Source organism: Passer domesticus, chromosome 8 (assembly GCF_036417665.1).
Source record: "Passer domesticus isolate bPasDom1 chromosome 8, bPasDom1.hap1, whole genome shotgun sequence".
In the NCBI taxonomy this organism is placed as follows: domain Eukaryota; kingdom Metazoa; phylum Chordata; class Aves; order Passeriformes; family Passeridae; genus Passer; species Passer domesticus.
The window spans coordinates 4,621,189-4,643,241 of NC_087481.1; the positions used below are offsets into that span (position 1 = coordinate 4,621,189).

General features: G+C 51.5%; 1 protein-coding gene, 1 long non-coding RNA gene and 1 pseudogene across 2 annotated transcripts; all 3 read right to left on the reverse strand.

Annotated features, from left to right (window-relative positions):
• Positions 1 to 22,053, reverse strand: part of LOC135306131 (zinc finger protein 208-like) — a 378,562-nt pseudogene that overhangs the window by 333,293 nt on the left and 23,216 nt on the right.
• LOC135305677 (probable inactive protein kinase DDB_G0270444) lies at positions 6,923 to 7,931 on the reverse strand. The gene is made up of 3 exons (XM_064429426.1): positions 7,804 to 7,931; positions 7,484 to 7,691; positions 6,923 to 7,166 (listed from the first exon to the last, which is right to left on the reverse strand). Exons 1-2 carry the CDS (start codon positions 7,825 to 7,827, stop codon positions 7,488 to 7,490), a joined length of 228 nt encoding a protein of 75 aa, XP_064285496.1. The 5' UTR covers positions 7,828 to 7,931; the 3' UTR covers positions 6,923 to 7,166; positions 7,484 to 7,487.
• On the reverse strand, positions 9,679 to 11,178 carry LOC135305718 (uncharacterized). Its single transcript, XR_010366703.1, has 3 exons — positions 11,031 to 11,178; positions 10,741 to 10,918; positions 9,679 to 10,423 (listed from the first exon to the last, which is right to left on the reverse strand). It is a non-coding gene; the product is annotated as an uncharacterized LOC135305718 (long non-coding RNA).

Here is a 22,053-nt window from a genome sequence, read left to right on the forward strand (position 1 = left end):
ATTGCCACTCATCTTCCTGGGAAGAATGTGAAGACACATTCAGAGATCCCAGGTTCAGCTGGCCTTTGGCTTTGTCTGCCTCATTTCACACATCCACTTTCAAGGGCCATTAGAAGAGCCACGTCTGCCTTGCTACCCAGAAGTTCTTCCCAGGAAAACAACCAAAAATTTGCTGTCCTGTGCTGTGGTAGAAATCTCATCACAATTGTGACTCTGTGAGCAATGACAGCCAGTGATTTTGGGGCTGTAACAGCCGAGAGTGTGGCAGAGCAGGTTTGATATTCTTTTTAGAGTCCTGAAAGCATTGTTCCTAAAACAATCTTTCTCTCCTGTCTTCTGTCATCAACTGTGGAACAGAGAAAATGGAAAGGAGTAGAGGTTTGCTTAAATTTACTTTATTTTTAAGTCTTCAAATAGTGTCAGCTCGATGCATGATACTTTAGAAATTGGATTAGTAGCACCTATTTCATCCCATCAGAGAGGTGGGATTGAAGACTTCCAACAACAGAAACACTGGATGTGCAAGAGCTCAGTTTTCCACCCCTCACACAAGTAACTTGCTGTACTATTTGAAGCAGCCTCAGCCAGATCGATTAAAATACTGCTACAAACAACAACAGAATGAAAATGTTCCAACAAATGGGGAAAAAGAAGAAAAGTGGGCAGCAGCCCTTTCTTCAGAGCTTGTGTTGATTTTGCAAAGTTAGATGCAAACAAGGTTTGCCATATTTCTTTCCTAGAAAAATGCAGCTATTGAATAGAAATCAATCTATGAGGCTGCTAAGTTGGGTATGATTTTAGAGCTGGGAGGAGCAAAACAGGTTCCAGAGAAGCTGTGGCTGTGTCACCCTTGGAAGTGTTCAAGGCCAGGTTGGATGGGGCTTGGAGCAACCTGATCGAGGGGAAGGTGTGCTGAGTCTGGTGAGTCCATGAAAAGAAACTTTTGGCTTTTCTGACATGCTGCCTTTGCAAGGGGAGGTCACAACTACCCCACATAGTTTGAAATGCCCTGAGCAGAACCCAGCTGTGCTTTCTCACAGGTGATGAGGGATTTTCACTTGTATTTTATGGGGGATTTTGACAGAGCAGAGCAAGAGCAGCTGAATGTGTTTGACAGGCAAAGAGGGCCAGTGTGGCAGCAGCTTAATTCAATGGAGCTTTTCCTTCTGTGATCCTGTACAACCTGAGGCACTCTGGGGCTCTTGAACCTGGCAGCTGGGCAAGTCAGTCATTGGAACAAGTGATGAATTAACCTGCTCCACTCTCTTGAGCATGGGTGTGATGAGCCTTAAGTAAAGCCAGGAGCACTTGCCAGGATGGGAGCTTGTTCTTTGCCAGGGAGGAGGGAGAAAATCTTGCTTGGAGTAAATAAAGCAACTCTGCTTCCCCAGGAAGATGAAAAGAAGGAATTAAACATGTGAATGCTGCATGGAATCATTTGCACAAGGCTATATCTCGGCTGCTATGCAGGAATGTTCCAATTCAACCATGATTCTCCCGACCTTTATTTTTCTGGGTTTCCACCACACGATACAAGAGACTCTCACTTGAAAAAACCAAAACACCTTGTGGGGAGGCATTATTTCCTTTCTTCAGGCTGTCTCTTTCTTTTGTTGCCTCCAGAGCTCTCACTTCATTTCTGCTGTTGTTTGGAGCATGTGCTTACATCCTTGCTGATCCCCTGGGCTTCTTTTGGCTCTGGGTGTTACGGACACTATTAATGGTGGGTTTTTTCCCCTCCATCTTCTTCTGATTCTTCATGTGGTTTACCTTCATTCACCTGTTGGAGTGATGGATTTTTCTCACCTTTTATTACTCAGTGCTTTTTCTTCATTCTCTAATACCAACTTCTCACTTGCCCTGTGGCTGTTAGGTGCCAGTTATGGAAGCATGAATTCTTTCTCTAGTGCTTGTCTGAGCTTTCACAGGCAGCTGAGAGCTCTTTGGGGTTCAACTTGACTCACTTCAGCGCCTTCCTTGGTGCTGCCTGTGTACATGAACACTTGAAGGGAATAAAGTCTCAGTGTGGAGATGACAGCTGTGAAACGATGGCCCTTTTGGAGAAGACAAGAATGCTATTGTCAATCTTTTCAAGGATAAATGGAGCACCTGGTTTTCGGAGAAACCGGCTCAGCTCAGCGCAGAGGTGGCTGTTGCAGGTGCCCAGGTTTGGAGGGAAGGCTGCAGCTCCTGGGGATGTGTTGGTGTGGGGCTATAAGGTTTGTGCTGGGTCCCTGGAGCAGTGGGAACACCCCACAGGGAGATGCACATTAGGAAATGGGTGCAGAAAGGGCCTGAAGTGTGACCAGCTTTGGTGAAGGGTTCCATAGGAAATAATATTTTTACTGAGATTTTGGACAATTTGAGGCTCCTTCTCGTGTCCTTTGCCCGATGAACATTCCCCCTTTGCAAGAGCTTGGGGAATGCAGAGCTCACACAATGAAAATCCCTGATCATTATATCTCTTTTCTGTTTTTTGGTGTTGTCATCCCAGCAGGAGTCAGAGGAAGAGAATATGTGTGACCTGCCTGGCTTTAACGTCGTGCCAGGAACAATGCCATGGGGAAGCTGGTCAGAGGAGCATCTGAGAAGTGTGTGGTACATCAGGGATGTCCTACTACTGATCTTTGCACAGAGATGAAAAAGTATCAGTTTGCATGGCCTGAATGTCTGGCTCTGGACATTCTGCATTACACAAGATGTGCTGAGCTCATCTGGCTCTGAAATATCATCTCTGCACCTTAGCCAGGAACAGCATCAGAGTTCTGAACAGATTCATCAAAATCAGTCATAACCCAGAGGCAAACCTTGGCAATACACATGTGTGGCAGGTGAGGAGACCAAATGCTTCCATTCTTGTTCTTGCAGAATGAATTCAGCAATAAAATATCCTCTCTCTTGGCATTAAAATACTTTTGTTTCAGCTCTGCCCCAGACTATCAGTGTCAAGTATTTCACTGGGTGCTTGCGGGTAGGTTCTCCCCCTGGAGCTCTCTGCAGGTTGGTGCTAATTCCAGATGTTCCCACAGCTTCAGATGTTTTGCTGCCTAAGCAGAGTGTGCAGAACAGGGATTACAAGCACAGACATATGCTGTGGTAGAAAGTGCAAGGGACACATTTGTGCCAATGAAGGTCACACCTTGAGCTAGGAGGATCAATTCTTGTGCTCAGCAGACTCTGGGGAGAGAGGGGGTTTCCAAAGGAAATCTTGGTCCATGTAGGGCTGAGGCTCCCTCCAGGCTGGCTCCAGCCCCTCAGGGTGCCCAGGAGCAGGGCTTGCCCACAGCCCAGTGCACCCTCCTTAGCCCTGGGGCTGCCCAGGGAAGAGCCATGGCTGAGGTTCTGCAGGAGCACACAGGCTCAGCCCTGCTCCAACATGGGATCCATGGGCCAGGGCACGCTGGGCTTTGCCCCTACAGCTCCCAAGTGTCTCCAGAGAAACTGCAAGGAGAGGCTCACCTCTGTCAGGGGAACCCCTCTGTGCACAGGGACCCCCACTCCTGGGGTGGCTGTGCCAGGGACGTCCAGCCCTGGGAACCTGGAGCAAGTGGAAAGCACAACTTTGCAAAATGCTGCCTGTGCCTGAAGCAAATGCAAGGAGAACTGGGGTGTGAAAAATAAATTTTTTTTATTACAGAAGAACAGCAGGAAAAATACAGAAGATATTTACATTGCAAGAATATTTGTAACAACAACAATCGATAGAACATATATACATAAAAACCTATCTAACAAAACCTACCTAACAAAACTATGTATTTACAGAAGTCAAAAATAGCCCTACAATCTACATTCTAAAGAACAACAACAAACTGTAGAACATATATACAAAAGGGTGGTGTCTCTGTCTGTGCTGTCCATCGCACCTGGAAGAAAAGCAAATGCCACGGTCACTCCAGTCAGGCACAGAGGGCTCTTGCATGTGCCCCCAGGCTGGCACATGCTGGCCCAGCAGCAGGACTCTGCTACCAGAACTGAGCCTGGCTGGGTCTGGCATGGAGCTTGTGTGGAGCAAAGCAGGCACAGGACAGGCTGTGGATGGCCACCAGAATCCAGTGCCCTGGGTACAATGTCCCTGAGCAGGGAGCACCCAGCCCAGCCCCAGCCTGGCAGCAGGAGACCCACTCTGCCTGTCCTGCTGCTGGCATTGGTCTTCATGCCAAGATCATGGCCTCTTCCTCACCTTCTTAATCAATATCCATGTCCTCAATGGACTCTTCCATATCCACATCCATCTCTTCATCCTCATCCACATACACGTCCATCTCTTCTTCCTCCTCCACATCCACATCCATCTCTTCCTCTCCAGGGTCTTCTCCATCTATTTCCATCTCCTCCTCCGTATCAATCTTTGCATCTACCTCCATCTCCTCCTCTCTGTCTGGGACAGCCTGCAGAGGTAGCAAAACCTCAGAGTGGGCTCCCTGTCCCACTCCATCCCCACAGAGCTCCAGCCCACCCGGGCAGGTGTGGGGTGTCCACCTCCATGGAATGGCACCATACCATCCTCAGGAGAAATGGGAGCATCCTGCAGGGCTGGATGATGAAATCCAGACACTAAGGATCTTTCAGGATTGAAAGGGTTATCAGGGGGCAGGTGAAAATCAGAGTGGGCAGGAGCAGGGTGAAGAGCATGCGAACACAGCGGCCAAGGATTGTGTTGTGCCCTTTGCTGGGCGCTGGACGTTCCAGCTGGAGCGTGGGCTGTGACATCACAGTTCCCAGGCTCCATCTGAAGTGGACAGTGGAGACCATGGAATGATGGAGTCCCTGAACGGTTGGGCTTGCAAGGGAGCCTGAAGAACAACATCTTGTTCCCAGCTGAGCAGTCTTCCCCCAGAGCAGGCTGCTCAGAGCCCTGTTGCCAAGGATGGGGCATGCACAGCCTCTGTGCACAGCCTGGGCCAGTGCCCCACCACCCCCAGTGGAAAAGAGCAGCTTCCTTAGATGCAGCTTCAATCAACCTGCTGCAGTTGAAAGCCATCCCCCCTTGTCCTGTCACCACAGGCCCTGTTGAACACTCTGTCCCCTTCTTTCCTGCGGGACCCTTCCAGTCCTGCACAGACACAGTGAGGCCTCCCAGTGTCTCCTCTCTCCAGGCTGAGCATCCCCAGCCCCACTTGCCCAGCAGTCAGTCACATCAGGGCCAGTCAAGGCTTCAGGGTAGCAAATAGCATCAGGAACTGAGAGATGCAAGCTTTAGACTCAGGCTTGCATCAAAATGTACAAAATTAATAACAGTGGAGAGGAAGATGTTGGGACACTGGTTCTGTTCTAACTGGTGATTTTTTTTTCTTCTTTTCTGTCATGCTGACCCAGGTTTTTCTGTTTGAAAGGAAGCTTGGCACAATGTCCATTTTCTTCTCCATTTGTGAAACACCAAGCAGAGTCTGGGCAGGCTGATATGAAGAGCAAAACCTGAAAATATACTAGTGATCCTGAGCCTGGTGGATGCAGCTAAACCCAGCCAAAAGGAATTTCTGGAAAGCTGATCCTGGTTTACATTATCTTGAGTTTGGCTTTGGCAACTTCACCAGTCTTTTATGAAAAAGCAAACAAAAAACTCAAACCAAATCAGACAAAAACCCAAATCAATCAAACAAACAAACAAACAAACAAACCCATGCAGCAAACCAATCAAACAAATAGATAAAAAACCCCAAATAAAACCAAAGGAAATGAGGAGTTAGTATTAGTTGTGAGGATAGCACAGCAGGCAAATGGCTGCTTGCCACAGGATCACCATCAAAAGCAACATAGAACAGCTGCTCCAAAATATACCCAAGAGGAGAAAAAGAAAAAGTGATGCATGGCAACTTTGAGGGCAGCTCCACATTCAGGTGAAGGATGAGCACGCAATTGTACAGATCCAGCATTGCCCACCCTCCAGGCTGCTGTTTGCTCCTGATGAAAGCCCCTTGCAGGCCTGTGGCCCCTCTCAGTGCAGTGTCAGTCACTGCCAGAGCTCTCAGCTGAGCCACTGGCATTTGCAGAGTGACATCCAGCCGCAATCCTACTGCCTGCTGAGCATCTGTGGAAGACCCTGAGCATCTTCATGCCTAGGACCACAAAAGAGCTCAGGATTTCTCTGAACTGCTTTTCAGGGGGGGTTTCCATATCCCCGTGAGATCTGTTCATCCCTCAACATGTATGACTTGATGTACAATGATGCATTTGGGTTCCTTCCTTCCTCCTGTGTGCCAGTGAGAAACCATCCATGGGAATGGAGGATGTTGTGTGTACGGCAATGTATTCCTGGCTTGCCATTTTGCTTCACTGTCACTCAGCTGAATGTGGTCCTTATCTAAGAAAGACTTAGAACTTGCAACAAGTGATAAATTATCCTGCTCCACTCTCCTTAGCATGGGTATGATGAGTGTTAAGGAAAGCAGCGAGCGCTTGCCAGGATGGGAGCTGGTTCTTTGCCCGGGAGGAGGGAGAAAATCTTGCTTGGAGTAAATAAAGCAACTCTGCTTCCCCAGGAAGAGAAGCAATTAAATATGTGAGTGCTGCATGGGATGATTTGCACAAGGATTGTCTACAATGCAGGAATGTTCCCAATAAACCATGCTTCTCCTGACCTTCATTTTTCTGGGTTTCCACCACATGATAGAAGAGACTCTCAATGAAAAAAAGCAAAACAACTTGTGGGGAGACGTTTTTTCCTTTCTTCAGGCTTCCTCTTTCTTTTGTTCCCTCCAGAGCTCTCACTTCATTTCTGCTGTTGTTTGGAGCACGTGCTTCCCTCTTTCCTGATGCCCTGCGCTTCTTTTGGCTCTGGGTGTCCTGGACACTCTTAATTGTGGATTTTTTCCCCTTCATCTACTTCTGACCTCCAGCCCTGGGAACCTGGAGCAAGTGGAAACTACAACTTTGCAAAATGCTGCCTGTGCCCCAAGCAAAAGCAACGAGAACTGGGATGTGAAAAATAAAATTTGTTTATTAGAGAAGAACGGCAGCAAAAATACAGAACATATTTACATTGCAAGAATATTTGCAACAACAACAATCAATAGAACATATATACAGAAAAACCTACCTAGCAAAACTATGGGAAACGCATTTACAGAAGTCAAAAATAGCCCTACAATTTACATTCTAAAGAAAAACAACAAACTGTAGAACATATATACAAAAGGGTGGTGTCTCTGTGATGTCCATCGCACCTGGAAGAAAAGCAAATGCCACGGTCACTCCAGTCAGGCACAGAGGGCTCTTGCATGTGCCCCCAGGCTGGCAGACACTGGCCCAGCAGCAGGACTCTGCTAGCAGAACTGAGCCTGGCTGGGTCTGGCATGGAGCTTGTGTGGAGCAAAGCAGGCACAGGACAGGCTGTGGATGGCCACCAGAATCCAGTGCCCTGGGTACAATGTCCCTGAGCAGGGAGCACCCAGCCCAGCCCCAGCCTGGCAGCAGGAGACCCACTCTGCCTGTCCTGCTGCTGGCATTGCTCTTCATGCCAAGATCAGGGCCTCTTCCTCACCTTTTTAATCAATATCCATGTCCTCAATGGACTCTTCCATATCCACATCCATCTCTTCTTCCTCATCCACATACACGTCCATCTCTTCTTCCTCCTCCACATCCACATCCATCTCTTCCTCTCCAGGGTCTTCTCCGTCTATTTCCATCTCCTCCTCCGTATCAATCTTTGTATATACCTCCATCTCTTCCTCTCTGTCTGGGACAGCCTGCAGAGGTAGCAAAACCTCAGAGTGGGCTCCCTGTCCCACTCCATCCTTACAGAGCTCCAGCCCACCCGGGCAGGTGGGGGATGTCCACCTCCATGGAATGGCACCATACCTTCCTCAGAACAAAGAGGAGCATCCGGCAGGGCTGGATGATGAAATCCAAGCACTAAGGATCTTTCAGGACTGAGGAAAGCTGACAAGCAGAGTGGGCAGGAGCAAGGTGCAGAGCGTGCGAACACAGCAGCCAAGGGTTGTGTTGTGCCCTTTGCTGGGCGCTGGACGTTCCAGCTGGAGCGTGGGCTGTGACATCACAGTTCCCAGGCTCCATCTGAAGTGGACACTGGAGACCATGGAATGATGGAGTCCCTGAATGGTTGGGCTTGGAAGGGAGCCTGAAGAACAACATCTTGTTCCCAGCTGAGCAGTCTTCCCCCAGAGCGTGCTGCTCAGAGCCCTGTTGCCAAGGATGGGGCATGCACAGCCTCTGTGCACAGCCTGGGCCAGTGCCCCACCACCCCCAGTGGAAAAGAGCAGCTTCCTTAGATGCAGCTTCAATCAACCTCCTGCAGTTGAAAGCCATCCCCACTTGTCCTGTCAGCACAGGCCCTGCTGAACACTCTGTCCCCTTCCAGTCCTGCACAGACACAGTGAGGCCTGCCAGTGTCTCCTCTCTCCAGGCTGAGCATCCCCAGCCCCACTTGCCCAGCAGTAAGTCACATCAGGGCCAGTCAAGGCTGCAGGGTAGCAAATAGCATCAGGAACTGAGAGATGCAAGCTTTAGACCCAGGTTTGCCTCTAAATGTACAAAATTAATAACAGTGGAGAGGAAGATGGTGGGACACTAGTTCTGTTCTAACTGGTGATTTATTTTTCTTCGTTTCTGTCATGCTGTCCCAGGTTTTTCTGTTTGAAAGGAAGCTTGGCACAATGTCCATTGTCTTCTCCGTTTGTAAAAGACCAAGCGGAGTCTGGGCAGGCTGATATGCAGAGCAAAGCCTGAAAATATACTAGTGATCCTGAGCCTGGGGGATGCAGCTAAACCCAGCCAATAGGAATTTCTGGAAAGCTGATCCTGGTTTACATTATCTTGAGTTTGGCTTTGCCAACTTCACCAGTCATTTATGAAAAACAAAAAAAAAGCTCAAACCAAATCAGACAAAAACCCAGTCAATTAAACAAACAAACCCATGCAGCAAACCAATCAAACAAATAGATACAAAACCCCAAATAAAACCAAAGGAAATGAAGAGTTAGTATTAGTTGTGAGGATAGCACAGCAGGCAAATGGCTGCTTCCCACAGGATCACCATCAAAAGCCACATAGAACAGCTGCTCCAAAATATACCCAAGAGGAGAAAAAGAAAAAGTGATCCATGGCAACTTTGGGGGCAGCTCCACGTTCAGGTGAAGGATGAGCACGCAGGGGTACAGATCCAGCATTGCCCACCCTCCAGGCTGCTGTTTGCTTCTGATGAAAGACCCTTGCAGGACTGTGGCCGCTCTCAGTGCAGCGTCAGTCACTGCCAGAGCTCTCTGCTGAGCCACTGGCATTTCCAGTGTGACATCCAGCCGCAATCCTGCTGCCTGCTGAGGATCTGTGGAAGATCCTGAGCATCTTCATGCCTAGGACCACAAAACAGCTCAGGATTTCTCTGAACTGCTTTTCAGGGGGGGTTTCCATATCCCCGTGAGATCTGCTCATCCTTCAACATGTATGACTTGATGTACAATGATGCATTTGTGTTCCTTCCTTCCTCCTGTGTGCCAGTGAGAAACCATCCATGGGACTGGAGGACATTGTGTGCAGGGAAATTGATTCCTGGCTTGCCATTTTGCTTCACTGTCACTCATCTGAGCATGGTCCTTATCTAAGAAGGACTTAGAACTTGCAACAAGTGATAAATTAACCTGCTCCACTCTCCTTAGCATGGGTGTGATGAGTGTTAAGGAAAGCAGCGAGCGCTTGCCAGGATGGGAGCTTGTTCTTTGCCAGGGAGGAGGGAGAAAATCTTGCTTGGAGTAAATAAAGCAACTCTGCTTCCCCAGGAAGAGAAGCAATTAAACATGTGAGTGCTGCATGGGATGATTTGCACAAGGATTGTCTACAATGCAGGAATGTTCCCAATAAACCATGCTTCTCCTGACCTTCATTTTTCTGGATTTCCACCACATGATAGAAGAGACAATCAATGAAAAAAATGCAAAACAACTTGTGGGGAGACGTTTCTTCCTTTCTTCAGGCTTCCTCTTTCTTTTGTTCCCTCCAGAGCTCTCACTTCATTTCTGCTGTTGTTTGGAGCACGTGCTTCCCTCTTTCCTGATGCCCTGCGCTTCTTTTGGCTCTGGGTGTCCTGGACACTCTTAATTGTGGATTTTTTCCCCTTCATCTACTTCTGACCTCCAGCCCTGGGAACCTGGAGCAAGTGGAAACTACACCTTGGCAATATGCTGCCTGTGCCTGAAGCAAATGCAAGGAGAACTGGGGTGTGAAAAATAAAATTTGTTTAGTAGAGAAGAACAGCAGCAAAAATACAGAATAGATTTACATTGCAAGAATATTTGTAACAACAACAATCGATAGAACATATATACAGAAAAACCTATCTAACAAAAAATATACGAAACGTATTTACAGAAGATAAACACCATAAAACCTATATCCTAAAGACAACATCAAAGTGTAAAACGTATGTACAAAAAGGTGGCATCTCTCTCCATGATGTCCATAGGTCCTGGAAGAAAAGCAAATGCCACGGTCACTCCAGTCAGGCACAGAGGGCTCTTGCATGTGCCCCCAGGCTGGCACACGCTGGCCCAGCAGCAGGACTCTGCCACCAGAACTGAGCCTGGCTGGGTCTGGGACGGAGCTTGTGTGGAGAAAAGCAGGCACAGGATCGGCTGTGGGTGGCCACCAGAATCCAGTGCCCTGGGTACAATGTCCCTGAGCAGGGCGCACCCAGCCCAGCCCCAGCCTGGCAGCAGGAGACCCAATCTGCCTGTCCTGCTGCTGGCATTGCTCTTCATGCCAAGATCATGGCCTCTTCCTCACCTTTTTAATCAATATCCATGTCCTCAGTGGAATCTTCCATATCCACGTCCATCTCTTCTTCCTCAGTCACATCCACGTTCATCTCTTCCTCTCCAGGGTCTTCTCCGTCTATTTCCATCTCCTCCTCCGCATCAATCTTTATATCTACCTCCATCTCCTTCTCTCTTTCTGGGACAGCCTGCAGAGGTAGCAAAACCTCAGAGTGGGGTCCCTGTCCCACTCTATCCCCACAGAGCTCCAGCCCACCCGGGCAGGTGTGGGGTGTCCACCTCCAAGGAATGGCACCATACCTTCCTCAGAACAAAAGGGAGCATCCTGCAGGGCTGGATGATGAAATCCAGGAACTCAGGAGCTGTCAGGAATGATGGGGGTATTGGGGGGATAAGAAGAGTGAAAGGCGAGGGCAGGAGCAAGGTGCAGAGCGTGTCAACACAGCGGCCAAGGGTTGTGTTGTGCCCTTTGCTGGGCGCTGGACGTTCCAGCTGGAGCGTGGGCTGTGACATCACAGTTCCCAGGCTCCATCTGAATTGGACACTGGAGACCATGGAATGATGGAGTCCCTGAACGGTTGGGCTTGCAAGGGAGCCTGAAGAACAACATCTTGTTCCCAGCTGAGCAGTCTTCCCCCAGAGCGTGCTGCTCAGGGCCCTGTTGCCAAGGATGGGGCATGCACAGCCTCTGTGCACAGTCTGGGCCAGTGCCCCACCACCCCCAGTGGGAAAGAGCAGCTTCCTTAGATGCAGCTTCAATCAACCTGCTGCAGTTGAAAGCCATCCCCCCTTGTCCTGTCAGCACAGGCCCTGCTGAACACTCTGTCCCCTTCTTTCCTGCGGGACCCTTCCAGTCCTGCACAGCCACAGGGAGGCCTCCCAGTGTCTCCTCTCTCCAGGCTGAGCATCCCCAGCCCCACTTGCCCAGCAGTCAGTCACATCAGGGCCAGTCAAGGCTGCAGGGTAGCAAATAGCATCAGGAACTGAGAGATGCAAGCTTTAGACCCAGGTTTGCCTCTAAATGGACAAAATTAATAACATTGGAGAGGAAGATGGTGGGACACTGGTTCTGTTCTAACTGGTGATTTATTTTTCTTCTTTTCTGTCATGCTGACCCAGGTTTTTCTGTTTGAAAGGAAGCTTGGCACAATGTCCATTGTCTTCTCCATTTGTGAAACACCAAGCGGAGTCTGGGCAGGCTGATATGCAGAGCAAAACCTGAAAATACACTAGTGATCCTGACCCTGGGGGATGCAGATAAACCCTACCAGAAGGAATTTCTGGAAAGCTGATCCTGGTTTACATTATCTTGAGTTTGGCTTTGCCAACTTCACCAGTCATTTATGAAAAAGCAAACAAAAAACTCAAACCAAATCAGACAAAAACCCAATCAATCAATCAAACAAACACACCCAGCAGCAAACCAATCAAACAAATAGATAAAAAACGCCAAATAAAACCAAAGGAAATGAAGAGTTAGTATTAGTTGTGAGGATAGCACTGCAGACAAATGGCTGCTTGCCACAGGATCACCATCAAAAGCCACATAGAACAGCTGCTCCAAAATATACCCAAGAGGAGAAAAAGAAAAAGTGATGCATGGCAACTTTGGGGGCAGCTCCACATTCAGGTGAAGGATGAGCACACAGTGGTACAGATCCAGCATTGCCCACCCTCCAGGCTGCTGTTTGCTCCTGATGAAAGACCCTTGCAGGACTGTGGCCCCTCTCAGTGCAGTGTCAGTCACTCCCAGAACTCTCAGCTGAGCCACTGGCATTTCCAGAGTGACATCCAGTGGGATACCCTTTTCGGTTTGTCTCCTAATGCCACAGGGGTCCTAAACAGTGTATGCCATCCCATTTTTGTTCTGTTGATATTGACTGCTTGGTTTTATTTTGTCAGCAGTTCTATTCATTATGAATTGGAATATGATGAAGATACTAAGGAAGTTAGCACCTATAATTAGTGCACATAGCTTAACTGATGTGGCAGCTCATTTAATGCTTGCTAGGAAAGAACTAGAAAGATTTAATGAACAAAATTGGTAAAAAAAGAAATGGGGGATTTGTAATAAGTAGTAATACATTTGTTCATTAATTAAATCAATAGCTAAATAACTATACAATATAAAAGAATAGTTAAAAAGCCAAAAAAACTTCTTGTGCAGATACATATGGTTGCTGGTTTACTATAGTGCTTTGGGAATTCCATTGTAAAGTTATGCCTTGTGAAAGGAAAGTAATGAGAAGCAGCTGTAATAACAATCCTTAAACTCACTAGAATTGCTTAGCTTGCAGAAAGTGTATAGTACTAGTAAGAATTGCTTAGCTTGCAGAAAAGTGTTTAGTGTTCTGCATAGATATGCCTTATAAGGCATAAGTTCACTCAGCGTTTACAAAGAGGAAGACTAAGGGGGACTAAGCCTTCATCCCACGACCACCAGAAGGCAGAAAAAGACCCCCTAGCAACTGAATGAGCAAGCGCAGAAGACAGATCACGTCATCCCTAAACCCGGAGAAGAAGACAATAAAAGGTGGACTCAGGGGATAGGAATTTTGTGAGCCAAAGTGGAGCGGAGACTCCGGGCCGCCCAGCGCTGTCCTTGCTTATTCTTGCTTGCAAAAATAATAAAGATAATTATTTGATCCTTAAATTCAGTGGACTTGTTTATCCCACTGCCCAGACCCTAAACAGCCCCAAATGTGCCCCAGAAATGTCTCCAGGGACCCCAGAGTGGCCCCTTTTACCCTGTGCGTGAAAATAATAAAAAAATATGTCAAAAGATCTAAAAATAGCACTAATTAGCATTAAGAAGGAGAAATAAATGGCCAATAGTGGTCAATGATTTAATGAAAGGAATTGTTTTATTTAAAACCAATGACAAATAAATTTTTGATTGCTAAAAATGTATTCAATTTTTCACATAAATATCAAAGGTAATAGAAATATACAGTAATACTAATATAAATTTAAAAACTATAATTATAATTTTATAAATTAATCAATCTTATTTATTTTAAAAATGCATACTTTTTTATGTTTTGGGATGTCAGTCCCAGGTGGGCCATGTCAGACATGGTGAGGCTGGGGTGAGGAGCAGGTTGTCCAAAATGGGTCAGCCTGCAAGGGGCTTGTTCCTCTCCATGCCCAGATCTCCTAGGGAGACATTCAGCATCAAGATCACCTGGGGAATTGTTCTTTCACCTCTTTTCTGAACTGAAAAATAAAAACCCACACACGTGATTAAAACCAAACATCATGCTGTCGGTGCACTTTGAAATCTCCCTCCTTAACAGAATTCCAGACTGACTCCAAGCTGCTTCACAAGCCCTGGAGGCTTGGAGGAAAATTGAAGGAAGAGAAAGAGCTCCCCAGGGCTTTCTGTATTTTAATCAGCCCTACGGTGGGTTTGGGGCTGGGTCCAGGAGCCTCAGGCACTGAGAGAAGGATGAAGAAGCTGCTCAAGGAGTCAGCAGCAAAACTCCAAGTGCCTTGGAGCATGGCTGGGCCCCAGGGAGGGCAGGGAGTGCCAAAAGCTCCCCAGAGACTGCTGAGAGCAGATCTTTGAGGCCAGGAGTGCAGGGAGCCCAAGGCTCTGGGCAGGGAACTGCAATGCTGAGCAAGGCCTGGGCTGGCTGGGGGAAGCAGAAAGGCCAAGCCCTGAGCCCAGCCTGGGCCAGCAGGGCCTGTCCCTCACGGGTGGTTCGGGGCTCTCTGTGGGGCAGGGGGATGTGAGGGGCAGCAAGGACAAATGCCATCAACCTGCAGCCCCTGCCAGCCTGGCCAGGTAGGCCGGGGGAGAGCCAAAGTGCAGCCCCTGCCAGGAAAGTTCCTGCTGTGGGGCCTCCAGAGGCGCTGCCCGAGCCCAGGGCACAAAGGCCTGGGTGCCTGTGGCCCTGCCAGCCCTGCCCAGCCCTTGGCCATCTGTCCTGCAGGCTGTGCCCCCTGTGCGTGCTGCTCCTGTGCCCTGGCCGGCTGCACTCGCCCCTCTCGCTGTGCCCCAGCATTTCTCACCCAGCGTTTCTGTGCCCTCCCTGGGCTCCCTGCACCCAGCGCTGCCGGCTCCTGGCACACAGAGCCGGCCATGGCCCAGCCTCACGCTGCCACACCTCGAGCACCACAATTCCACCCTGGCAGGGATTTTGCTTTCTCCTCAGCTCCAGCCTGAACTTTCCAAGCTGCACTTTGGGGAGGTTTCCTGCAATTCCCACTCCCAAGGAAAGCTCTGTCTCCTGCTGCTCACAAACAGGGAAGGGCTGGTGGGAGAAGTGCTGGTCAGAGGCTGTTTGGGGCACAGTCACCATGAAATTATGAGTTGTTTCAATATTGTGTGAAAGAAGGAGGGGCATCAATAAATTTTCTGCCCTGGACTTATAAGAGCAGACTTTGGCCTATTGAGGATGCAGATTTGGGGAGTACCAAATCAGGTATTGATTTTTTAAAGATAAACAGCCCTTACAAACAACGAGTTCCAGGAAGGATGGAAACGCTTCAAAAAAGAAATCTTGAAGGAGCAAGAGTAGGCTGTCCCTTTGTGCAGAAAGATGACCCAGAGGGGGAAATGACTGTCATGGCTAGGCATGGAGCTTTTGCAGGAATTTAGGGATTACAAAGAGGGTGCAGCATCTTTGGACATAGGGGCAGGTAAATCAAGAAATGTTTAAGGTTGTTGTTAGTTTGTGCAGAAAGAAAATTAGAGAAATGAAAGCTCAATTAGGACTTAATATGGATACTTCTGTGAAGGATAATTATTATGTTTTTATAAGCACATTAATGTCAAAAGGAGGGGTAAGGACAACCTGCATTTCTTATTGTGGGAGATATGGTTACCAAAGATGAAGAATGGGCTGAGGTACTTCACCTCTTCTTTGCCTCAGTTTTCAACAGTAAGACAGGCTATCCTCAGGACAAGTGTTCTCCTGAGCTGGTAGATGGGCACAGGGAGCAGAACAGCCCCCTGGAATCCAGGAGGAAGGAGCTGGGGACCTGCTGAGCCACTCAGGTGCTCACAAGTGCCTCTGGGAGCAGATGAGATCCATCCTAGGGGCTTAAGGGAGCTGGTGGATGATCTCCCCAAGCTGCTCTCCATCATTTACCATCAGTCCTGGATCAGCAGGGAGGTCCCAGAGGAGTGGAGGTGCCAATGTGAGCCCATCCCCAAGAAGGGCTGGAAGGAGGATCTGAGGAACTCCAGGCCTGTCAGCCTGACCTTGGTGCCTGGCAAGGTTATGGAACAGATCACCTTGAGTGCCATCACAGGGCACCCACAGGATGGCCAAGGGATCAGAGCCAGCCAGCATGGATTTCAATATCTGCATTGATAGTCTGCATGAGGGGATTGAGTGCACCATCAGCAAATTTGCAGATGACGCCAGGCTGGGTGTGAGTGTGGATGTGCTGGAGGGTAGGAGGACTCTGCAGAGGGCCCTGGACAGGCTGGATCCAGGGCCCAAATCCAACAAGGTAAGGTTGAACAAGACCAAGTGCCAGCTCCTGATCTTTGGCCACAACAACCCGTACAGCACTAGAGGCTGGGGACAGAGTGGCTGGACAGCAGCCAGGCAGAAAAGGACCTGCAGGGACTGATGGACAGCAGGCTGGACATGAGGCAGCAGTGTGTCCAGGTGGGCAAGAAGGCCAATGGCTCCTGGCCTGGATCAGGAATGGTGTGGCCAGCAGGAACAGGGCAGTGATTCTTCCCCTGTGCTCAGCACTGGTTGGGCAGCACCTCAAGTGCTGTGTCCAGTTGTGGACCCCCAATTTAGGAAAGACATGGAATGGAGGGGCTGGAGTGTGTCCAGAGAAGGGCAACAAGGCTGGTGAGGGATCTGGAGCACAAGGCCTGTAAGGAATGGGTGAGAGAGCTGGGGTTGTTTATCTTGGAAAAGAGGAGGCTCAGGAGGGACAAGTTGGTGTCAGGGCACAGGTTGGACTTGATGATCTCCAAGGTCTTTTCCAGTCTTGCTGATTCTGGGATTCTCTGAAACCACCCTTGGAGCAGTTCCACAATTAGCCCTGGGCCTTCTCTTCAGAAGCTCCAGCAGCCCAGGTCCCTCAGCTTCTCCTGCCAGCCCCAAAGCCCATCCAGTCAGTCCTGCAGAGCCTCTGCAGCTCCTCCTCATTGCCCAGAACAGGGAGCCCCACAGGCAGACACAGCAGCCCAGATGTGTCCCCCTGGCCTGGGGTGCCTCTGGCAAGGGAGCAGCACCAGGCACTGCAGGAGCCTGCAGACAATTCCTGCAGCACTTGGAGGATGATCCTGCTCCCCAAGGGATGTTCCCATGGTGCCAGGTCAGGAACTGCAATGGGGAGTGGGGCCAGAGAGGAAAGGGCAAACAGGGATGGGCTGTTTACAGGGGAGGGAACAGGGGCGGCAAAAGGAAGAAATTTGTGGCGGGAAGAGTAAAGAAAGCAGAGGTGAAGCCAAGGAAATGCTCAGGGCAGTTTGGGGGTGGCTGCCAGGCAGCCCTGGCTCTGAGCAACAGCGTCTGCAGTGGGACAAGACACTCCCAGCTCATAGGATCAAACTTTCTGGCTGACTGCAGAGGCCAGGACAAAGCTGAGTGGTTTCCCTGGTGTCCCCCAGCCCTTGCTGGCCCCAGGGGCTGATGGCATTTGTGCTCCCTCAGGTTCATGTCCCCACAGCAGCAGCATGGGGGTGCTCCCGCCTGCTCTGTGCAATGCAAACAGGGGCTCCTGAGCCAGTGCTGCCGTGGCTGTGCCTGCAAGGATGCGGCACCTCTGTGAGCTGGGGGAGAGGCCAGGGCTGCAGAGGGGGGATGTTGTTGGCAGCTCCATGAGGACGCTCTGGGACGCTGCCCTGGGCTGTGCAGCACACTGGGGATGGATCAGCCCCTGCTCTGCTGCTCCTTCCCGTCTCCCCCAGGGCCCTTGCAGAGCCCCAGCCATGCTGTTTGCCCCCAGCCTGCCCACAGCCAGCCTGGGGCTGCTCACCCTGGGGCTTTTCTGTGCTGAGCATTGGCCTGGCTGTGTTCTTGAGAGAGCCTGGGCAAGGAGCCTGGAGCCCCCAGGGCCTGGCCTGAGGCGTCAGCGCTGCCCCAGCAGTGCCCATGGCCTGTCCCTGCTGCAGCCCCGGCACTGCCACCCCCAGGACTGTGCCCGGCCCCGAGAGCACTCAGGCCCTGCAGCAACACCAGGGCCACCAGGGCAGCGGGGCAGGGCCACGGCAGCAGCACTGGCAACACCAAGTGCTGCTGCTGCTGCTGGGCACAGCTTCTGGGCCAGCACTGATCTGCCCCAGCTCTGCACACAGACATTGCTGCTGCAGCTCCAGAGAAGGCAAGAATAGAGGGATCTCTGCAGAAAACTTTGCTGGGAGATCCTTTAGTTCCTTTAAAACCTTTGAGACTGCAGCCCATCATTGTCACAGTCTGTGGCCACAGGGAAGGTGGAGAGAAACAAAGTCAGAAATGGCAGAAACAATTGTCTAGCTTTAGGAAGAATATTTAAAAAGGAAAACTACAAGGAAATCAAAGAACCAAACCAACAGAGCTATAAGTGATGACTTTTATGACAAGTGATTTGCAGAAATTGGCAATCAGTTTAATGCTTCCTAAGATGTGCAGTGATCAGTCTTCTCACTGCAGCCTTGAGCTCCTGGTTCCTCAGGCTGTAGACGAAGGGATTCAGGGCTGGAGGCACCACCGAATACAGAACTGACACTGCAAGACCTAGGCATGGGGAGGAAATGGAGGAGGGTTTCAGGCAGGCAAATACTGCAGTGCTGAGAAATGCATTTCTCCTGCATTTTTCCTTTACAGATTCTTTCAGTCATCTCCTGAGAGGTACAGTTTTTTCTGGTGCTTTTCATGAATTGATTGTACTCTTGATTTAGATGGAGACTGTAGAATTGTTTTCAGATGTAGAAGAATCTGAAGTGAGCACAGAAACAAACTCCCTCTGTCAGCCCATTTTCATCTTCTAGATCACTTTCAAGATGTCCTTGGGGGTGTTGGAATGATGATCACACAGCTCTCCACTTCTGGCTGCAGGCTCTGGAGATTCTTTCTTTGCATTCAGTCAGGCTTGCATTCCCCAGGAGTTCTTGGTAGCCTGTCATGTTTTCTTAGGGTAGAACAGTAACAATGAAAACCTTACCAATGGCACAACTGCCCAGCCCACAAGGAAAAGAGAAGAACAAGCTGTCAAGTTCTTCAAATATTTGTCCTGCTTTGCTGCAAGTGTGCTGCACACACAGTGTGGAAAGCCAAGAGAAGCTGCAGTTGGTGGCACACCTTGTGACAGAAGCTGCACCTCATTCTTCAGGAAAGGTTCTTGGAAAAAGCATACAGGACTGAGGAGAAGTTTCTGGAAAAACTGAAAGAGCTTTTAAGAAATTAAATGAAAATTGAAACAATTCAAGACATTTTTCTCTATTTATTTTTATGCTCCCCTTTTCCATCTTGCACTAGTTGTCCATCCCATTAATTCCAAACAGATCTCACTGCTAAGATCCATGAGTTGGCACGTTTTAGACATTTTAAGCTACCATGACCTACACACAGTTTGGCTTCCCCTGTTTTTCTTGGAAATCAGTGCTGGAGAGGTAAGTGCAGTGTTTGTGTCAGGTACAAATTCTGCATTCAGGGATTGCGCTCTGAGAGTGTTTGACCCTCAGCAGGGACAATGCACAGCAGGGACTGAGGGGATTCCTGAGCCACTGTGCAGGTGTCCAGACTCTGGCTGAACTCGGCAAAGTTCCCGTGTTTGGACAGGCTCAGGGGCTGCCCTCGGGGAACGTGGGGCTCGGGGCGGGGGCGAGCGGGCAACGGACAAACGGACACGGGGACAAACGGCCCCGGAGCTTCAGTTGCAGCAGCGGCAGCGGCAGCACCAGCAGCAGCAGCAGCGGCAGCGGCAGCGGCAGCGGCAGCGACAGATAAAATTTTAGATTCTCTTCTCCTCTCCCTCTCCCGCTGTCCCGTACCTCTCCCGCTCTCCCTTTCCCGGTCTCCTCTCTTCTCCCCGCCTCCCTCTCCCCGTGCCCGCCCGGCCCGGCCATGCCCCCGGCCCGCCCCCGGCCCCGGGCGGGGCTGCCCCGTGCCCGCCCCCGGCCGTCCCACCGAGGTCTGGTCCCAGCCCGGCTCTGGCCGTGCTGGCGCTGGCGCTGCTGGGCGGGGATCAGTGCCGGGGGCTGGGGCGGCATCGCTGGCTTTTGGCTCCGCCTGGCCCGAGCCCGGCCCCGGCCCCGGCCCCGACGCAGGGTCCAGTCCCGGCCCCGAGCCCGAGCCCGAGCCCGAGCCCGAGCCCGAGCCCGAGCCCGAGCCCGAGCCCGAGCCCGAGCCCGAGCCCGGCCCCGGCCCCGGCTCCTCCCGGGGCCCGCGGAGGACACACGCGGCGCAGCCGCTCCCGCCGCCTCCGCTGCGGCTTGCCCGGCCCGAGCTCCACCGCTCGGCAGCGCGGCCCCCGTCCCCGCGGCTCCCGGGTCGCGTTGCAGGGAGCGAACGCCGGGGGATGGCCGGGCCGGGGCGGGTGAGGGGCGCTCGGGGGCCGTTGCTGGCCCCGGGCCGAGCGCTGACAGCCGCGTCCCGCCCGCAGGGAAGGCGCAGCAGCACCTGAAGGAGCGGTACCGGCTGGGCTCGCTGCTGGGCCGGGGCGGATTCGGCAGCGTCTTCGCAGCAACGCGGCTCTCGGACGGCGCCCCGGTGAGCGGCGGGGCCGGCGGCGGGCGCAGGAGGAGGGGGTGGAGGAGGAGGAGCAGGGGGGAGGAGGCGGGAGGAGGATGGTGCTGGGCAGGGTGGACAGCGAGCTGAGCCCACTTCTGCACTTGGCTTGCAGGTGGCCATCAAGAGGGTGCCACGGTCCTGCATCCATCACTGGGGTGAGCTGGTGAGTGAGTGAGGTGCTGTGCTGGGCAGGGATGAGCTGAGGCCCTCCCTCGAGGGAGAGCGGGTGTGGGGCCAGAGCAGGGTGCAGAGCATCCTGGGCTGGCTGAGGGCTTCCTGACCCCCGGCACGGCATCAGCCCCACTGACAGCATCGTGCTCCTCCCGCAGCCCGACGGCACCAGCGCTCCCCTGGAGATTGTCCTGCTGGACAAGGTGTCCAGTGGCTTCTCCGGTGTGGTCCAACTGCTGGAGTGGGTTGAGCTCCCCAACGACATCTTGATGGTGCTGGAGCGGCCGGAGCACTGTCAGGACCTGCACCATTTCATTCGGGCACGGGGCTTCCTGTCCGAGGGGGTGGCGCGGCAGCTGTTCCGGCAGGTGCTGGAGGCCGTGCAGCACTGCACCAGCTGCAGGGTCCTGCACAGGGATATCAAGCCAGCGAACATCCTCGTTGACTTGGCCACCGGGCAAGCCAAACTGATTGATTTCGGCTGTGGCACCTACCTGCAAGAGACAGCCTACATTCGCTTTGCAGGTGAGCCTACACAGGGGTGTGCTCCTGGTTCTGGTATCTCATGGCCCAGCATCTCAGGGCCCAAGCTGGGTGTGGCAGCGGGGATTCTCCCTTTTGCTGCCCTTCATGGCCCTGAGATTTCAGCTGAGTTGGGTTTGAGCAGGGCTGGGTGGGGAGCCAGCTTCCAGTCCTGATGGCAGCCTTTGCCCACCACTCTGCCCAGGATTGGAGCTGGGGCAGCCAGCCCAACAAAAACACCCGTAGGTGAGGGTAGCAGAGATGGGGGTGCCTGGAACCTGTGCCCCAGCCAGTTTGGTGTACAGGTGAGAAGGGCTTGGGCTCCTCTACTCACCTGGTTTGTTCTGGGTTTGTTTTTTGGGGCAATGCAGGCAGGGAGGATGAAGGCATGGTTTTCCCTCAGCACTAAGTGTGTTTCTGTCATGGTTGGGCCTTGCCAGGGCTTCTGCTGCCCTCTTCCAACACCGATGGCTTCTTTTGCAATCCCATGTGTTGGAAAGAGGGGCAGTGGGTCAACCTGTGTACCACTGGGGCAGCCCCTGCACGCCCAGGCATGCTGGGGCCAGGCTCTGGGAGCAGCAGCAGCCCCCTGATGAACTCCATCTGTATTCCATAGGAACACCATCATACAGCCCCCCGGAATGGACCCATTTTGGCTGGTACTATGGCAAGCCAGCTACCATCTGGTCCCTGGGCATCGTGCTGCACCAGATGGTCTGCGGGGAGCACCCTTTCAGGAGGGACCAGAACATCAGCTGGGACCATCAGCTCTCGCTGCCACAACGGCTCTCTCCAGGTGGATCCTCATCTCTGGGCATGGGTGCAATACCAGTGCTGGGAGACAGCAGCGGGCTCGGTCCTGCTCGCCTGCTCGCCTCCAAAACAGGGAACTGATGGGAAAGTTTAGGCCCAGCTCTGAGCACATCCAGCATGGAGTGGGCAGG